Source organism: Urocampus carinirostris, chromosome 2 (assembly GCF_059441175.1).
Source record: "Urocampus carinirostris isolate Australia breed hairy pipefish chromosome 2, RoL_Ucar_1.0, whole genome shotgun sequence".
In the NCBI taxonomy this organism is placed as follows: domain Eukaryota; kingdom Metazoa; phylum Chordata; class Actinopteri; order Syngnathiformes; family Syngnathidae; genus Urocampus; species Urocampus carinirostris.
The window spans coordinates 67,314,278-67,334,502 of NC_142350.1; the positions used below are offsets into that span (position 1 = coordinate 67,314,278).

Genomic DNA, 20,225 nt, shown 5'->3' on the forward strand with positions numbered 1-20,225 from the left:
CGAGAATTCAATATTTCATCAACACCACCAAGTTGTCCTCATCCTGAGGCACTATAGCTGAGTTCCTTCCAGTTGGTCTGCTTGCCAAACAAATACGCTTTTATTTTCCCGCTCTGTGATTCAGCATTTAAATCTCCCTCTCGACCTCAAAGCCGCTCTGGAAGCTACGTGCTCGAAAGAAGAATGCACGTTTATTGCCTTCCAGATATCTTGTAATGGCTAGCCGAGACAAAGAGGGGGAGTGGGCGACTAGGTGACTACACAGACAATTACAACACTCGGGAATGCTCCACGCGCTCTCGTGTGCAAAGACGCCAAAGGCAACTGGTGATGAGGGCGTCACGCCAGCTTTTACTGTAAGGATCTCTTGGCAAAGCCATGACCGTCATTGAACGAAAGAGACGTGTTTTAATACGTCTTGCCGCTAACAGGAACACAACACTAGGTTATTTTGGATTTTGCTCTAATGAATTCCAGGTCCCTGCTGTGTTGTATTTATTCTTTCAACCGCATTACAGATCTGTCTACTGGCGTCTGTCCAAACATATGCAGAACGCAAGCTAACCTGATTCACTTTTGATTCTTGTTAACGGTTGTAAGTACAGTAAAGTCTGGGTTTCCTGGCAGATAAATTTTGGATTTGCGAAAAATAAAACAACGAAACGTGATATTAAATTTTCTCCAAATGCTTGAAACAAAATACATCTAAAACCACTTTGACCTGTTCTTGAAACATCTCATCTCATTAGCTGCACCGCTTATCCTCAGTAGGGTCGCGGGGGTGCCAGAGCCCATCCCAGCAATCATCGGGCAGTGGGCAGGGGACACCCTGAACCGGTTGCCAGCCAATCGCAGGGCACACAGGGACAGACAAATCGCTCACTCAGTCACACCTAGGGACAATTTGGACCGGCCAATTTACCTGAAATGCATGACTTTGGAACGTGGGAGGAAACCGGAGTGCCCGGAGGAAAGCCACGCAAGCACGGGTAGAACATACAAACTCCGCACAGTAAGTCCGGTAGCTGGATTTGAACCCACACAGGAGGTTCCCAAGACCTTAGAACTTTGCCGCACATGCGCTAACCACTGCTCCGCCGTGCTGCCCGTTGTTGAAAATTTCCAATAACAGTACCAAATTTAGCAAGACTAGGTCAGTATTGGGCAGCACTGCGGCGCAGTGCTTAGCGCGTGTGCGGCACTGTTCTGAGGTTAGAGATCCCCTGTGTCGATGGCTCGACATCGTTGCGGGCGACCTCCAACAACACGGAGTTGCTGTAGAGGATGCAGAACAGCTGGCACAAAACCGCCAGCATTGGAAAAACCTGGTTCATCTGGTCAGCTCAACGCACAGGGACCCCCCGACCTTCGCTGGAGCAATAATCAATCAATCAATGCTTGGATTATGAATTTAGGCGAATTTTAAAGGATTGAAAACAAAAAGGGAAAAAAAATAGCAAAAAGACACACAACATTTTTTGGACCATGGCCAACCCAAGTACCCAAACACTCAAACAAGTTAGGCACCTCGGCACCTAAGTTGGTCATGCTTTCGTTTCTCCAGATGAAAACGGGACACAAGAAAGCGGCCACGTCACTTGGGTCAGGGTGACACAACACACTCTTTTGTTCAACAGCAGGGCCCGACAGCTTTTACTGGTTTACCCCTGCTGCATCATACAGGTGCCCTGCCCATTCCTTAGAACACGTCCAAACATCCCACTATCCTTTCACAACACCTTTCCACTCATTTGTATCACCTGGAAGAGCTCTAGCTTCCATTATATTTAGACCTCTTTCCTGCAGTGCACTCATCACACCATCCATCCACGTCAATCGCGGCCTTCCTCTTGGTCTCCTTCCATAACATAACATAATATAGCATAACATAGTTAATGTTAGAAAATGATCAAGGTAAACTCCTCCGATAAAGAAAAATGAACCATGATGAAACCTTGAGAAAGGGCCCCACGTGAGGTTATGGGCCTTTTTGTGTGACAAGGCTGCAATGGATGTTGAAGTAAATTAACAGACAATACGCATCAACACAAAATATAGATAATAACAGAATGTCCAGTTCATAAGTTCCTGAGGTCAACATCATTCATAAGCTATAGAATAGAACTGTGTTTTAAGCCTACATTTAAACAGTTCCATAATATCATCCTAAACTGACAGGGAGCCAGTGCCGGTCAGCCAAAACTGGGATATTGTGATCAAACTTTTTTGTCTTAGTTTAAAGTCGCTCAGCAAATTTTGTACCAGCTGCAGGCTTTTGATGCTAGACTTTGGGAGCAGTACTATTAATATCAGATAAACTCTGTAACAGTTTTTCTCCATGACCTCCTTGAAATATTTCATCCCATCTCTTCACATGAGTAAAGTAACTTGATGCTAATGCCTTTTTATAGGACCAGATTATGATATCTGATTGCCTTTTACGTAGCCAAAAGTGGAAATGGTAGAAGTTTGTTTTTTGTAAGTGCGTTTTAATCCTAGATGTATACACTTCCACTGAGGTTGCCGGTTAAATCTCAGAGGGCAGAGCCATTCCACAGCACTGGGGTCTGTAATGGAGAACACTCTCGAGTCTGCAGATGTCTTCTTGGCTCTTGGAGTCACAAATCGACCTGGATTTTCGGAGCGAAAGCTCAGAGCAGGAATATATTGGGGAATTCAATCTGAAAGAAAGGAAAGATATACTTTTATTACTACAACATAGTCAGTTTGCTGAAACAAGAATTTGGTTAGCCTGATGAGTTGACCTCAGGATCACTGCATCAAGCAAACAATGGCTCCCTTCTCCCTTTCCAAAACCATTTTAAGTCACGTAACAAGCACCCATTTTAATTCACAAATGGACTGCAAGCTCGGAGTTCAGTGGAAACAACTGTTGATTGACAGAGCCAGCCAGCTCGTCCCCATTATTCGGCCATCACTTAGATGTATTGAATCCCCTCCGCCACCAATTAGGCAGCGGGTTGAGTGTCCTCGGTCTTTTCAGCCAGTGAGAGCGAAGCCGCCGCCGCAGTGTCGCCTTGTGCCGGTCTGCCAGCTAAGGTGTCAGGGCGGCTCAAAAGAAAGTGTCTTCATCACCTCGGGAAACAATACGCTTCGGCTTCTATAATTCAGGAGGCGCCACATTTTATAGATGCATCTAAGTCGTCGTCACTTAACGCACTCTCCCTACTTTGCCAAGTTTCTGATTGCTGCCGCAGTGGTGGCAGTCATGTCTTCGCTCCTGGCATAAATGCGATAAGAAGCGCTGACTTACATTCGGAACTGAAAAATCAATATTTTTTATAGTCCGATCGGACTTTTGTTTCAAGGGCAGTCTTATCTTTAAATTTTGAAAATTGGACTATGTTTGAATGAGTTGTGTAAGAGACTGATTTTGTCTCGACAGGACAAATTTCACTTATTTTGAGTTAGGTTTGAAAGATAGAAATCCTTGTATTAGAAATTGACCTAAAGGCACCAAAGGATTACGTAGGATCACTATTGATTGGTTTTGGGTCTTGCACAGCTATCCAATCTGGTCCTGCTACAGGCTGAACAATGATGAAGTAAGGCTCTGTACCTTTTACCAGCTCGGTAGCCTAGATGGTAGGGCGCCCGCTCTGAGACTGGGAGGTCGCTGGTTCAAGCCTCAGCCGAGTCATACCTAAGACTTACAACATTGGTACTCATTGCCCCCCTGCTTGGCGCTCAGCATTCAGGGTTGGATTTGGGGGATTTGGTCACCAAATGACTAAAAATGGCTGCGCCCTGTTTGGCTGCGGCTGCATCGGCTCGCTACAGTTTAACTGTACGGGTCAGGTGTATCGACATTTTGTTCTGTGTGCATTGTTACAAAGAATGACAATAAAATTCTATTCTATTCTATTCTTACTATATCGGAGGCAAAACTACCAAGTTTTTAATGGATTACTTAATGGCAGTCAGATTTAAAAAAATAAAATAAAAAAAATAGCTATCGGTAACCGTTCATATGCAAAATATAGGCGCAAATAATCAGCCTGGTGTCATGAAACGGACCGGGAATCAGGAAGTTGGAACTCATTTGCGTAGACGATCTGTCACTTTAATTGAGAAAGAAAAGTTGTCCAACACACAAACGGACCAAAAACAAAACAAAGCCGGCTCAAATGCAGGCAAAACTTCAGACTAGGCCTTTAACGGGATTAAACAGAACTTGCAGGAATCTCTCTGAATGTTACACCGAAGTGCAACAAAGTCCAACAAGCACAATAACAATAAACAGGTATCAAACAGGCATGAACAGGTTTTCAACAAGGGTAAACAATGATCTGGCAAAGGGCAGTTCCAAAAGGAGCCTTTAAGTACCCATAGGAGTAATCAGGAAAATGCTGGTCAGCCGGTGTCAAGGGGCGGGGCCAGCTGGGCGCCACGACAACCGTGCAGGACATGACACCTGGCACATAATCGAAATCGAAATCTGACTAAGTATATTTCGTAAAATCCCTGTTTTGTAAAACAGACCATTACTTTTGATCTCTGTTGCAGAAAACTGATTAAATTATAAGAAATCCCATATTGTGTCAGAATATATGCCCCCTCCCAAAAACAATCATGACCCTAGAGTCCCCAAAAATGTCTCTTTGACAATTAGCATTCAATTTTCACTCCTTTTCTCTCAATTGTTACCAACCACTCAGGTGTGGCCTGACCTAAATTATAGATTCTGCTCTGTATTTTTTTTTTATGTTTAGGTGTACGTTATGTGGAATACCGTATTTTCCGCACTATAAGGCGCACCGGGTTATAGGGCGCACCCCCAAAAAATAGTTTTTGGTCCTATATTTTCCATACATAAGGCGCACCGGATTATAAGGCGCTACAATGGGAACGTCGACAAGACAGTCAGATAGTTCAGTCCAACTTATTACCCCCTTAACATGTCCAAAGCTTGCAAAGAAGCAAATACGTGTCGTAGACACGTGCGGATGCGGTTTCCGTACGATGTCACCAAACAAACATTTCTTAGTTTCCATTTTATTTTTTGCTGGCAACTGTGTGGACAGCAAAGTAAGAATTTTATTGTGCAGGGAAACGGGGTTCTTTACTGTGCATATGACAAACACTTTGAATTGAAATTAGTTTGAAAATAGACTCATCACAGAAACATCAAGATCGTTCTAAAACAAGATACCGGGAAAGTATAAATCCGCATAGCTCACCCAAGTTCTCTTGCAGCCTTCACGTTCATTAATGATACGTAACCATGGTCTTCTTACAACCGTGAGTGTAGTAAATCCAGGAGAGTAAAATATTTACAAATACAGAATAGTAAAAAATGTTTACTCTATGCCGTAGTGCAACCCAACGTGTGATTCACATTCATCTTTTTCGACCAATTGCAGGCTTTGTTTTGCCCTTTTAGCCTATGCGAGCCTGTAAATGATAAAAAGGATCCGCCCCCTTTACCTCCGACTTTAGCTTTAGCCAATTGTGACTGATTTAAATGATGATTGACACATTGGTTAGGAAATGAAACGCCGGTATAAATCCCAGCATACACCGCGGACGACTTGGCCTTCGGGGGAAAATCTAGTCGGGGGCTGCTTGCCTTAGTTGCAAGACTTTGCGACTTAATATTGATCCATATATAAGGCGCACTGTATTATAAGGCGCATGGTCAGCTTTTGAAAAAAATAAAGGCTTTTAGGTGCGCCTTATAGTGCGGAAAATACGGTAGTTATCCGTGTTATCGCAAAACAGTGACTCCCCCCCACTGCCTGTAACTGCCGTGGATGACTCAATCTTTCTGTGTAACACGAACTTTGGCTTGAACGCCTTTCACGCCAACTTCGCCACCTTTGCCCAGCCCGCCCGGGCGGTGTGTAGTTACCGTCAGGTCACCGGATCCGGCCGCACGCTAGTTTCCTTTTCACATCTCTCATGATTGGAGACTATCGTGTGTCGCCGGGCTCTTGTTCGACACCTCGGCTTGGGTGTCAACAAGGTGCGATCGGTTCGATGCCGCGAGGTGTTAAGATCGAAGGTCGGCTCATCTGGCCCGGGCCGAAATCTCCATCCCGGGCACACAGCAGCGCCTCTTATTCATTAGCGCAAGTGGACCACGACGGGACAACACCATTATTCATTTGGAACAAATGGCGTGTCAGGGATAAACTATCCATCCCTCAATCAATTTTTTGTTAGGTCAGTCCTCATTCAGGAGGTAAACAGGTTACCTCAGGTAGTACAACTTGGAATTGAACTTAAAAAAACTTAATAAAAGTAAAATAATAATAAACAGAAACAACATACCATTTTTTTCTGGACTAGTAAGTTGCACCAGCCAAAAAAGGCATAATTAAAAAGGAAAAAACATTGTTAAGTCGCACTCGGAGTGAGTATAAGTCGCATTTTGGGGGGAAATTTATTCAATAAAATCAACACCAAAAACATGCATCTCATCTCGAAAGGTTGTTTAAAATAAAAATAAAATAAAGAACATGGTATACCAATATCTTAGACACGCACGTTAGTATCGATGTAACATATTAGGAGTTATTCAGATAACTAACATAAAGAACGTGCTTACCAAACTATCAGTTTCATTCCATTATCCATCCATCCATTATCTGCACCGCTTATCCTCAGTGGGGTCGCTGGGCTGCTGGAGCCGATCCCAGCTATACTTGGGCAGTGGGCAGGGGACACCCTGAACTGGTTGCCAGCCAGTCGCAGGGCACACAGGGACAGATAATTCGCTCGCTCATTCACACCTTGGGACAATTTGGTTAGGCCAATTAACCTCACATGCATGTTTTTGGAATGTGGGAGGAAACCGGAGTGCCCGGAGGAAACCCCCACAAACACGGGGAGAACATGCAAACTCCACACAGAAGGTTCGATCTCAGGACCTCAGAACTGTGCCGCACACCCGCTAACCACTGCACCGCCGTTCTGCCCTCAGTTTCATTCCAATTCACTAAATTAAACCAAATCCTCGGTGTCAGTTTTCCCGCGCAACAACTCCTCCAACCCGGGAGGAAAATGTAAATTCGATTTGTTTCCGCTTTGGAAATTGTCCACCCACTACCAGGCGAGGTTAAAATTTTCAACACAGGCCTAGAGTGCCCGTTTGCCATTTAGTATGACAATACCATGTGAAGTGGTAATAAAAAATATGTAATATAATCATTTGTTAAAAATTTACATATAAGTCTCAGCAGAGTATAAGTCGCACCCCTGGCCAGACTGTGGAAAAAACTACGACTTAATATAGAATAGAAGTGTGCAGGCTTGGGGAGTAACGGAACACATGGAACGGCAAAAATGATGTCGGCAAGCTGTTTGGATTTATTTTCATTTTGTTCCTGTCGCATTTTATGTTAGTTTTGCGGAGATCAAAGCCAGGAGAGAAAGCTTACCACGTGTTGTGAGTCATCATTTTATTCATATTTAGTTTCTTTTGTCTTTTATTAGCATATTTGGTATTGGAGTCATCCAAAAGTCATTGAAAGTAATCCAGTTAAAGTAACCCTACCCAACCCTGTCAATAGGCGATACATGATTATCGTGATTCATTTAACCTTGAGGCCCAGCCAGTGGCCTTCTCACGCTGCTCAATAAACCTGCCTGATCGTTTCCAGACCGATGGAGACATGCACAAGCGTCTCCCATCGCGGCCGACATCTGCCGTCCAAAACGCCGCTGATGCCTCATCGAGTCTTTTCCGATCAGATCCCATTTTGGGTTTATCAGCACCTGGGACTTTCCCCTCGCTTTTCTTCCTTTTGGTTACTGCGGGATGAGTCGCTCGCTTGAATATTCAATGTCTTCAGCGGAACAGGTGCAATCCGGGATGTGGGTGTGACAATTTCCTTACCTGGCAGACTTTTTGTGAGCCATTGATCGATGAGCAGATGCTTCCAGTGAGCAGATTCACACAAGCGCGGGCTGTAATGCGAGGCAGCTGGCAAGTGACTGAAAATAAACCTCCATCAACATCTGTCGTTTTTACTTTAATCATTTTTGGTAATACAGTGGAACCTCGGTTTTAGAACGCCTCTCAGTTCGAACAAATCGGAGTCCGACTAAAATATTCGAGAAATTCTTGCATCGCTGTTCGGTCAAAAAAATTGGAGTTTGAACGCCGGTAATGCGTGAGTGCGTACGTTCATGTTAGCGTAATCTTTCGTACGGAATATTACGATAACGCAAACGTACGATTAGCCTGGGTTAGCTTTATGTTTATGTTTAACATTCAAGGTAAACATTCAGGGTGTTGTAACGGAGCCCAACATTGAGGGTTTTGGAACGGAGCCCCTTCCCAATGAACCGTTCACCACTTGTTGTGGAGACCCGGGTGCCAAATGACTTGTAAACGACCTGATTTTTTTATTTTTACACGTTCATGTTAACGTAATCTTTCGTACGGAAGATTACGATAACGCGAACGTACGATTAGCCTGGGTTAGCTTTATGTTTACGTTTAACATTCAAGGTAAACATTCAGGGTGTTGTAACGGAGCCTAACATTCAGGGTGTTGGAACGGAGCCCCCTTTCCAATGAACCGCTCACCACTTGTTGTGCTAAATGACTTGTAAACGACCTGATTTTTTTAATTTTTACACCTTCATGTTAGCGTAATCTTTCGTACGGAAGATTACGATAACGCGAACGTACTATTAGCTTGGGTTAGCTTTATGTTTACGTTAAACATTCAAGGTAAACATCCAGGGTGTTGGAACGGAGCCCAACATTGAGGGTGTTGCAACGAAGCCCCCTTTCCAATGACCCGCTCACCACTTGTTGTGGAGACCCGGGTGCCAAATGACTGGTAAACGACCTGATTTTTTTACTTTTACACGTTCATGTTAACGCGAACGTACGATTAGCCTGGGTTAGCTTTATGTTTACGTTAAACATTCAAGGGAAACATTCGGGGTGTTGGAACGGATTAAAACGATTTACATTATTTTTAATGGGAAAAATGATTTCGGTGATCGAACAAATCGGTTTTCGAACAGGGTTCTGGAACGGATTATGGTCGAGAACCGAGGTTCCACTGTACCTGTTTGTTAAAATACAGTGATTACTTGAGATGGGATTTTTTTAAGAATGATATCATGCTGCTCTGTAGTTTTTACGCATCAATTTGGTAGATAATAAACAATTCAAGCTGGGGGTTTTTTCACTCCCGGTTGAGTTTTACTGTCATAATAATCATAAAAGAAAAATGTCATGCAGCTCGTATTTATATATAAGATATAGAAAAAAACTCCACATTTTTGCCTTAGGTAAGTCCATTTAGGTAATTACTAACCAACAATGCAAGCCACAACACAAGCTAATGAGTAGCATCTGCCTCCCAGTTCTGTAAGCCATTTCAATAAGGGATTAGCAAACTATGCCATATTTGGCCTGTCGCTCATTTTTTAGTGTCCTGCTACACATACGAAAATATGATATATATATCTTATAACAATCTGGCATATATATAAGTTCATACAGAAGTATTATGATCCTGATTCTGACAACAAAGAGTTTGGGTGACGATTTTTGTGCTACTTATTTACTCATTCGCGACCATGGACAGCCATAGACATCATGAATCAATTTTACTTAGGGTTCCGTAGTCGGCTAGAGATGTCAAAGATCGGTGTTAGCGGTTATAGAAGTCAAATGTTCATTTTTGATACTGTGCCTTTGACAACAAAGATGTATTTTAGCTAGGCTGTCATTGATGACTAGAACGATTGAGTTGATTATTGTTACACTAATTATGTCAGGACCAGAACGAAGAAAGGACCCACTTGCGTGCGTTTCTCTTAGTTTTATTAGGAAGAAGAGAAAGGATAGTATACAGGATTTGTAGATCATTGATCGTAGGGAGCAGGTTACTCAGACGCGGAAGTGGTATTTCCATGGCAAGCGAAGGTAGTGTCGAGAGCAGGGAAAAACAGATCGATGGCCGGGACGGGGGAGCAAAAACGTCAAGTTCAGAAAAGAGGTCAGAGGCAGGAATCAAACAGGAATCAGGACAGGAGAGAGACAGGGTCATAGGGCTTGCCTAGCGCGAGCTGAGGTTCGCAGGCGGACTGACAATGGCCGACAGGAAGACAGGAGTTTAAAAAGAGACAAGCAGCCAATCAGCGTCTGAGGCAGTTGGCGCCAAAGGAACAGACTCGGGTGCCCTGGGTGTAATCATGACAAATTAGAATGTGACTTTTTTCTTCAATAAAACTTTTTTCCGTTTTGCAAGTGCTATTGAATTTAAAGGTTCCTGAAAGAGAAGACTGGCTTTCCGGCGACATAAAAAAAGTCAAATTTAATCAAATTAGTCTTCCAAAACACCCACAAGGCGGCAGCAACATCTCACAATTGTATCTCACTGGCATTCACATGTGGCATCGGACCAATCACAGGCAAGAAATGACACAGACAGGGCATAATAAATGATGCCGTTTGTAAAGCATTATTTGTTATTTGTAACCAATAAAAAACATTTGAATCATTTGAACATAACTTTATTAGTTTTGATTGTCAAAGGGACAATGAATTGGAGTACTGATGGGTCATGTATGATGTGGGTCTCTGTCTCTCGGAATTGCTTTACTATCTATCACACAGGCCTATAGTTGACCACATATGGAGAACTGAGAGAGCAAGACTCAAAAACGTTTTTTATTTATATTAATAACAATTCATATTTGTAGTTTATATTGTCCTACAATGTGTTCATGTTCAGTTCCAGTCTCTACTTCATTATATTCCTTCATTTTAAACTGTTATTACAAGGTCTTAACACATATTTATGGGAGATACTGCCAAATATTGAAAGTTTGGGTTGTTCTGATATAAAAGGCCAATAGTAACCACTCATAAGATGATTTCTGATTCTTTCATGGTCAAAATAACAAAAAAAAGTCAACACTTTTTAAGTGTTTTGGCTGGTCACGCAGTCTGGCTCCATACATGCGGCAATGTGACCTGTTTCAAATATTTGTTTTAAAATTTCACTTTTCCACCACATCACTCTTTTCAATTATTCATTTTTCACAGACGATGGGTGACCGGCCCTTCATCCAGAAACTCTTCCGGCCCGTTTCACCTGAAGGCAACCCTCACACGCTGGGTGACCTGCTTAAAGAGATGTACCCCGCAGCGTTAGCCAATCAGGGTATGTAACACACGTATTAAATTAGCAGACATTGTACTGCTTTATTTTTCCCACAAGATGCATAAAAATCGAACCCAGGTCACCGCGGAAACCGCACCAAAGCCCAAGCACTGGACACCCAGTTGTATAGATAACATATGAAAAGGCATTACATATAAGGTCATTACCGCACTATTTTTAGTAACACTGCCAGAGAATGGAGAAAACAAAAAGTCATTCTAAAAATATGGTAAATTAAAAACAAAAAAGCATGACAAGGGGAAACAACTCTTTGGCGTATCTGCTGATGAATTGGACTTTGAAGGACCTTAAAAATGCATTGTCAATTTTAAATTGGTACCGGGAATAAAAATGGTCTGATGATAAGATGTAACGCCTTTTCATGTGTCATCTATAGCATTAGTTGTTTTAGTCGTTATGATCGCTCTCACTGCTGTAAGCAAGGGTTGATTCCCAGTGCATTCAACGTGTAGTGTGAGCTAAGAAAGTAAAACTTTTTATATTAAAAATGTTCTACCAATTTTTAATATAAAAATTAGGGGTGTGCGTTATATATGAATAAATACAGTATTTTTGTAGCCGTACCCATCCCTCATCCTTCCAAGGTACAATGCATTTGAAAGGGCTCAAACAAATAGAAATATTTTTTAAAGCGAGCCCCTTATTTGCAAAAGCAGTGTCTGAAATAACGTCTGCCCGGACGCCCTGGGTGTGCATCTTTTACATCGGGCGTACAACTTACAAAACGTCTCCGCCCGGGTGGCCGACAATTTTTTTCAAGAAAAATAAAAAAATATATATATTTTTATTATTTATTTATTTATTTTTACAATCAAACGTTTGCTTTATTCCGATTTCGAAATCTTTGTTTGGTTAGGAAATTTCGGTTTGTCTGGAAATTGCATACTCGGCAGCCAATCAGAAGCCTGCATTGAATAACTTCGTTCATCCGGACTCTCCCGAGCATTATAAGGTCGTGCATTTGCATATTGTTTTCCAAAGTAGACGCACAGAGAACTCAAGAAAAATGGCGAAGTGGTTAGGAATAGACGCCAAAACCTCAGCCCCAGAAGAAAGATTCAAAAGAAGCTGACAAAATTGATGACGCTACAAAACGTAAACGTACATTAAAAGCATCGTGGAAAGACACGTAGTCGGGATCAAAAATGGGTCGTAAACCGGGAAGGGGGGCGGACGTGGTCAGAATCAAAACGGGTCGTTGCCGGAGACAGACGGAAGCAAAAACGGGACAAGCGGGAGTCAGGGTCAGTTCACGTGGCTTGTAGCAAACATTGCATGAATGAAGAAGAGTAAATATACGTACATACTGATGGCAGATGGAAAACAGCGATGTCATATACATGCAATGAATGCTATAAGTAGATTTATAATAAACTTAGTTTCAAAGTGTTGTTCTGTTATATATTCTGATGATCAATCCTTAATACTTTGCAACAATGTTGTTGTTTTTTTGCGATGAGTCGTCTTATTGTGTTTCAAGTTGTGAACAATGGGGCGGGCAACTTTATGGCTGGGCAGGCAACTTCTGTCCGCTAACTTTTTCTCATGAGTTTCAGACACTGGCAAAAGTGTAATCAAGTCACATTTATTTGTTTATTTATTTTTCTCCTAATCTCAAAACATTTCAAAGGGCTGTACAGACCACCGTTAAGATTTTCTTTTTTTTCAATAATTAATATTACTACTCAGGCTTGGTGTTCTTCAAGCCCTCCTCTGCCTCTTGCACTTGCTCACATTGCTTCTCTTCTTACGGGCACCCATTTAAATAGTAAATCAATGCAAAATGTGCACGTGGAGGCGCTCATGTGTGGCCCAAATAAAGATGAGAGGAAGCAGCGGCAGTCTAAACACAGAGGAGGGGAAGTAGATAAGGACACAATAAATCTGTCGAGACAGACGACCCGCAGCAGACTCACCTGCTCGCTGGAGACAGTGCAAGCCCGCCTCCACACACACAAATACATGCGATGTCTGGCTGTAGATTGGGCCGCCCCATTCACTTTCAGTCGGTCCACAACAAAATTCTATGCGTCTCGATTACTGTAATGCACTACTCACCGGTCTCCCGAAGTCCAAAATCAAGAGCCTTCAGCTGGTACAAAATGCTGCAGCGATGCTTTTAACTAAGACAAGAAAGTTTGATCACATGACCCCGATTTTAGCTAACCTGCATTGGCTCCCTGTTGACTTAAGATGTGATTTTAAGGTTCTGTTGGTATTATACAAAATCAGGCATGGACTTAAAAAGTCCATGTTTTTGAGATGAAGTGTTTGAGGAGTATGTTAGGAGTGACAAGATTGGACAGATTGAGAAATGAAATCGTGAGAGACAGAACTGGAGTAGTCGTGGAACTGAGCAAGGGTGTTGATAAGAGAGTACTGGGTTGGTTTGGACACATGGAGAGGATGGATGAGGAGCGAATGTTGAAGAGGATCTACAGAGCAGAAGTCAATGGAGGAGACCAATAGGAAGGCCGCGATTGACGTGTTATCAGTGCACTGCAGGAAAGAGGTCTAAATATAATGGAAGCTAGAGCTCTTGTTGGTGATGGGAAGGAGTGGAGAGGTGATGTGAAAGGACAGTGAGATTGTGAACGCGTTCTTAAGGATGGGCTGGGCACCCGTATAATGCGGCAGGGGTAAACCAGTGAAAGCTGTCGGGCCCTACTGTTTAACAAAAGAGTGTGTTGTGTCACCCTGACGGTGGTCCAAAACATTTTGTGTGTCTTTTTGCTATTTTTTTTCTCCCTTTTATTTTCTTTGTTATTGTATGTGTTTGTCTTGCTGTCGGTCACCCCTCTTGAGGGATATGACCGAGGTAGATAGATAGATAGGCATGGACTTGCCCCTTTATATTTTTCAGGTTTAAATCCCCCCTATCTTCCTGTTTGGAGCCTTTGCTCTAAAAATGCTGGTCCACGAGAGATCCCAAGAACCAAGAAGAAATCCGCAGGTTCGAGAAAGTTCTCCATTCGGGCCCCGGTGCTGTGGAATGCTCTTCCCCCTGGGATTCGATCTGCAACCTCAGTGGAACTGTTTGAATCGAGGCAAAAATTACACTTCTATTCTATAGCATATGAATAACCTATATTTTATGTTGACAATATCTGTATTGTCTGTTATTGCAACATCCATTTTGGCCTGGTCATCCTGGAAGGGGGATTACCTCATTTGCAGTCCCTTCTCAAGGTTTCTTAATTTTCCTCATGTTGAGGTTTTTGAGATTTTCCTTGCCATCATGTAGGTTTTAGATCAGGGGATGGTGCAATAATAGTCTGTGGCTTGCAATAATCTGTAGTCTGTGCAGCCCTTTAAGACTCTTTGTGATTAAGGGCTATACAAATAAACATGACTTTACTTGACTTGACTATCAATAGCTAAACATTGTGAAGATATGAATGGATCTTATCCAGCTGTCCATCTCATCTCTTTGCTTTCCCCGTGGCTCAGATGTTAACGATCTGGGTTTCTCCTTATCCAGGAGCTCCTATTCCTCTTTGAAGGTGTCACTCAGGTGTAGTCTCTTCCCGAGGTTTCGTCTTCTCCCCCCCTTTCATGTCTTTGGCATCAAGTCCCTGTCTCTTCTGATCAAGGTGAAAGTGCTCCTTTCCTGCCGTCTCGTCCTCGTCTGGCAGATAGCGGAGGGGATGACGGCAGTGTTTGGATTAGGGCCAGCGGGTCGTGTGTTTGCGGTGTCGGTGGGCCTCACCGCCGCTATTGTTCCCCGGTTCAGACCCCAAACACGGGGGTCCCGGTCCCTCTGTGATCTTTCACACATCAAATGGGAGGCACTAGTGTGTTGTGTCTGAGGATCTGGTGAGACCGGGCGATGCAGCCTTCAAAAAAAATCTAACCTCTCCTCCTTAAGGTTTTTGTGCCTCTGCCTTCTGGTACTTGAAAAGATTTACATCACTCTAACCTCATTTTAAATGGATTCTTTCTTATGTTTTACTTTTAGTAGGGCTAGGAAACTGATCCAGTTTATTTGATGAATTTTTCACGTTAAAATCAACAATTTGAAAATCTGCTGAATCCTCAAATACAAGGTAGAGGCATTGAATTTGAGAAGCTTTGAATTGTCTTTATTGTCATCGATAACAACATATATGCAACAGTCTTGTTCCACAGACAGACTGAGGGGATCATTGCTTCCTCATGCCATGAGGCTCTTTAACTCCACCCGGGGGAGTAAAAGCCCACATTAAACCCCACCCCCACATTTGCATATTTCCCTTTTTTATTACAGTGTTGCACTATTTAAATACTCTATAGCAAAACGTTGTATTGGGTATTTTTGTATTCTATACCTTTATTTTGTTATTTTATTTTTCAACACAAGGATACTGCTGGAAGTGTGAATTTCCCTACGGGATTAATAAAGTATCTCTATCTATCTATCTATCTATCTATCTATCTATCTATCTATCTATGATTACACATGGCACTCAAGGATAAACATGTAATTAAAACTTTAGAGAATAATAAGATTAACGACTGTCAATATATATATATAGGCAAAAGTATTCACAACGTAGTATCTTGTGTTGATTTTACAAAAAAAGCAGATTTTAAAATCAGTTATCCCCATTCAAATAAAATGTTATTTGAAAATCTCTGTTGGGTAGTGTTTATTGTTATGGATTCATAAAAAAAAAAAAAAAAAAAGAAATTTAGTTTTGAAAAAAATACACTAAATATGTATTTGTTTTATTATTAAGGTGCAGAGAATTTGTTTCATGATTAGCACTAACATTGCATTTAATAGTGATTCCTGTCTTAAAAAAATACAATCTCACATTGTATTTAATACGCTATTGTCAAGAACAGGATCAGGACCCAAATGCGCGACGTTTCTCACACAAGCCTTTTATTGTACGGGAAATGGGGAGTCATGCACGTTAGGCAGCAGTCTGGCGTGGAATGATAGGAAGCCAGAGCCTGACGAGATCGATACCAGTTGCTCGAGCAGATATCGGACAGACCGGTTTGATATCAAAACAGGATATCAAAATTAAACAGGACAACCTCGACAGGAACGAAATTGGGAACCGATATTAAACTTGTAGGACAAAATAAACGGGAACAATACCGGACAGGAAATACCCATAGAAACAGGACCGAGTCAAAACCCACGTCTTGCAGAAGTTCATTGGCGGACTGACAAAAGGTGAGAGAGAGCACTGAGCTTAAATAGACGGAAAGCCAATCTGTCAATGAGCCGCAGCTGGCGCCACACGGGCGGTCACTCTGCAGTAGAAGTTATAAAATGTGACCAATGCTATTTTTAGTGGAAGAAATGCTCATCCATAAGGATGCCTTTTGATAAAAGTTGTGTGACAGGAAAAACTAAAGGGGCTTCCCAGGCGCTTATTCCCAGCATGCTTGAGGAAAAATGTCTCAGTTGTGCTCCAGGTGTGTTGTTAAGCAACCTTTTGCCCAAGCATGACACATTGAAGTTGGTTCTCATAAGCTTTTTTCCTATCGGCTCGAGCACGACATGTCCCTTTTTTGTTGTTTGGGGAGAGGCGGAGGAAAGCCCCCGTTTAACTCTCCTTTTACCTCCTCCAATTTTTGCCTGTGAGTTAAGACATCATTCACTACCCTCTGGAACTTATTGCTAGGGGTGTGCTTTTAGAATATTATTATTGTCTTTTTTGACATCGTTAGCACACAGGCAGAAGAAAACATGCCATATCAAGAACATCAAACCCCGACTGCCACAGCAACCAAAACCTGCTCGCTCGCTCGGTCCATCCGTTGTCGGGGAGGACTTCTGTCTCATCGCATTTGTGCTTTGTGATGAATGGTGCGAAACTGAGGGAGTCAAAGCGAAAGTACAGTCAATATTGACCTGCCAATGGCCTCAACAAGCCTAGTAAGTTTTAATAGCATCATCTATGATCTTGTTGGTGATAGAAATTTCTTCCTCATGCCATGAGGCTCTTTAACTCCACCTGGCGGAGTAAAGGCCCACATTAAACCACACCCCCTACATTGCATATTACCGTACTTTTATTGCAGTGTGTCTTTTATGTAGCGCTATTTAAATACTCTATACAAAACGCTACAGTGGGTATTAGCACGTCACATTGGGTATTTGTATATTGTATTCCTTTTGCTTTATTATTGTATTGTTCTCAGCGAAGGGATGCTGCTGGAAATGTGGATTTCCCTGCGGGGATGAAGAAAGTATCTATCTATCTATGAGTGGAAAGGTGTTGTGAAAGGATAGTGAGATGTTTGGACGCGTTCTAAGGGATGGACAGGGCACTTGTATGATGTGGCAGGGGTAAACCAGCGAAAGCTGTCAGACCCTGAAGAGTGTGTTGTGTCACCCTGACTCGAGTGACATGGCCGCTTTCTTGTGTCCCGTTTCATCCGGAGGGACGAAAGCGTGACCCGACTTGGGTGCCGAGGTGCTTAACTTGTTTGGGTGTTTGGGCATTTGGGTTGGCCATGGTCGAATTTTTTTTTGTGTGTGTTTTTTGCTACTTTTTCCCTTTTTTTATTTTCCTTTTTTTTTGTATGTGTTTGTCTTGCTGTCGGTCACCCCTCTTGAGGTATATGACCAGGGTGGATAGATAGATAGATAGATAGATCTATGATCAGTAAACACAGGCACAGATCAAGTCTCCTTGTCACAGGTCACATTTATTTGTATAGCCCTTATTCACACACTAGTCTCAAAGTCTCAATTACAACATCCCCTGATCTAAAACCTACATGAGTGCAAGGAAAAACTAAAACACCCCGGGGTAATCCCTCTTCCAGGCCTACCAGCCTGCTGTCATGATTACTGATGCTGGGGGACACCTGAGTCTGCTCCGTTGGCGCCAGCAGCCTCGGACGCTGATTGGGTGCTCCTTTTAAACCCCCGGCTTTCTGCTACCGGTTGTCAGACCGTCTGCGAACCTCAGTTACACTAGGCAAGCTTTTTGACTCTGACTCCCGCCCGTTTTTGCTCCCGTTTATTTCCTGGCTTTTTGACTCGTTTTGTCTCCTGACCTCGTATAATTTGTTTTCCCCGGTTTTTGACCCGTTTTGGCCCACGACCGCCTCTACTCTCGTCTCCTGGCTTTTCGACTCGTTTCTGGCTCCCGACCACACCTTTGCTCCCCTACCTGACCTGTTTTTCCGTCCCCGACGCCACCCTCGCTCGTCACGGAAGTCCCACTTCCGCATTCAGAACGAATGGCTTCCCGCGACCACCGAGCTCCAGATCTTGTGTACCCTCCTTTCCCTTTTTCCCAATAAAACTCTGTGAAACGTTACTCTACCGGGCCCTCTCTCTATTCTGGTTTCTGACAGTCTGCGATAGATGTTGCATGGGCACAAACAGACAAAATTCATCAAGTATCTTCTCCCACAAGCGCTAAAGTAAGCTGACCTACTCCAGCTTTATGTTTTTATTCAAACGCTGCAGGTTTATACAACTCGCTCAGTCTTTTTTTTTTGCTTGCGCGGATTCACACCAGCGGTCATGTCCTGTCGCTTCCTAAATTTCACCCATTTGCAAGCAAGAAAATATTTAAAGACTTATCCTTCTGGCTTCTATAGTGTTTTTTTCTTTAGAGTTATCAACACAGCCCAGAAGATAATCGGCTTATCTCTGCCCAGACATTGCCAGGTTGCGATACCGTAGCACAGCCATCAACATTATAAAAGACTCTTCCCACTCCGACCACCTCGTTTTTGACTTGATGTCTTTCAAAAGAAGGACAAATATGAGCAGCTTCAGCGACAGACTGTCACAGTCTTGTTCCACGGACAGACTGAGGAAATCATTTCTTCCTCATGCCATGTGGCTCTTTAACTCCACCCGGGGGAGTAAAAGCCCACATTACTTGATGTCTTTCAAAAGAAGGACAAATATGAGCAGCTTCAGCGACAGACTGTCACAGTCTTGTTCCACGGACAAACTGAGGAGATAATTTCTTCCTCATGCGATGAGGCTCTTTAACTCCACCCGGGGGAGTAAAAGCCCACATTAAACCCCACCCCTAAATTTGCATATTACCCCCCCCCCTTTTTTTTTTTTTTTTTTTTTACAGTATGTATTTTCCATAGCACTATTTAAATACTCTGTAGCAAAACGTTATATTGGGTGTTTTTGTATTCTATATCTTTATTTTATTATTTTATTCTTCAACACAAGGAGACTGCTGGAAGTGTGAATTTCCCTACGGGAAGAAAAAAGTATCCATTTATCTGTCTATCTAAGAGACAGCTTCTTCCCCAGGGTCATCACCAACTTAAACAAGCACACAAAACTTTAAAAACTTATCTTGCGACTTATTTTCTAATTTTCTTTTTCGGTTTTTGCTATATGTTACTGCACAAAACTGCAAGAATATAGACTTATTTCGGGAAGTGAATTACTGCAATGCACTTGTTTTCATTGCACTATTGCTACGATGCACTATTCTTTTTGTATTCTTATATGTTATCAGTCTCTGAGCGCTATGTCGTAAATATCCTAATTTGTCTTTTCTTTTTCTTTTTAAATACGTAATTACATGTTAACCCTGGAATGCCATGTGTCATCTCCTTGCATACAATGTTGACTACTTTGTTATGAATGGGAGACAATTCGGTTCAATACTTGAATTACACACACTGGCTAGATTTTATTTTTCAGGTTGGTGTTTATAGTGAGTTCTCGAATATGAGAAATCTGAATAATTTTGAATAATAATTCGTTGCCCTTCCAGCTTTTGCATATGTACGTGGTTTGAATTTAATTCTATGAATTAGAAGATCGTTCTGACGACTATTCTGTCCAACATCATGTACCTGATAATGCCGGGGGTTGATGAGTCGATTTTTTTTTCATCTACATTTTTGCATAGTTGCATGTTGTTTCCATCTTTTCAGTATTTTTAATGGTTGAATCTGTTGCCAATCTTCTGAAATGTGTCATATTCTTATTGAATGAGATGTTGTAGCCCCTCTATCTCGTCAGATTCGTCCGATTTGTTTCTTTTTATTGCTGTTAAGAAGTAAAAGAAAGCAAGAAACTGAATCCACACTCACTCACGAGCAATG

The 20,225-nt window shown here is 42.3% G+C and overlaps 1 protein-coding gene across 2 annotated transcripts in view; it reads left to right on the top strand.

Moving 5' to 3' along the window:
* atg5 (ATG5 autophagy related 5 homolog (S. cerevisiae)) overlaps positions 1–20,225 on the top strand; it is a 39,735-nt gene that overhangs the window by 16,933 nt on the left and 2,577 nt on the right. For both annotated transcript variants that reach the window (XM_088327583.1, XM_088327582.1), the window contains one exon: positions 11,042–11,159. In XM_088327583.1, the coding sequence (XP_088183709.1) occupies positions 11,042–11,159 (118 nt within the window). The remainder of the gene's footprint in view (positions 1–11,041; positions 11,160–20,225) is intronic.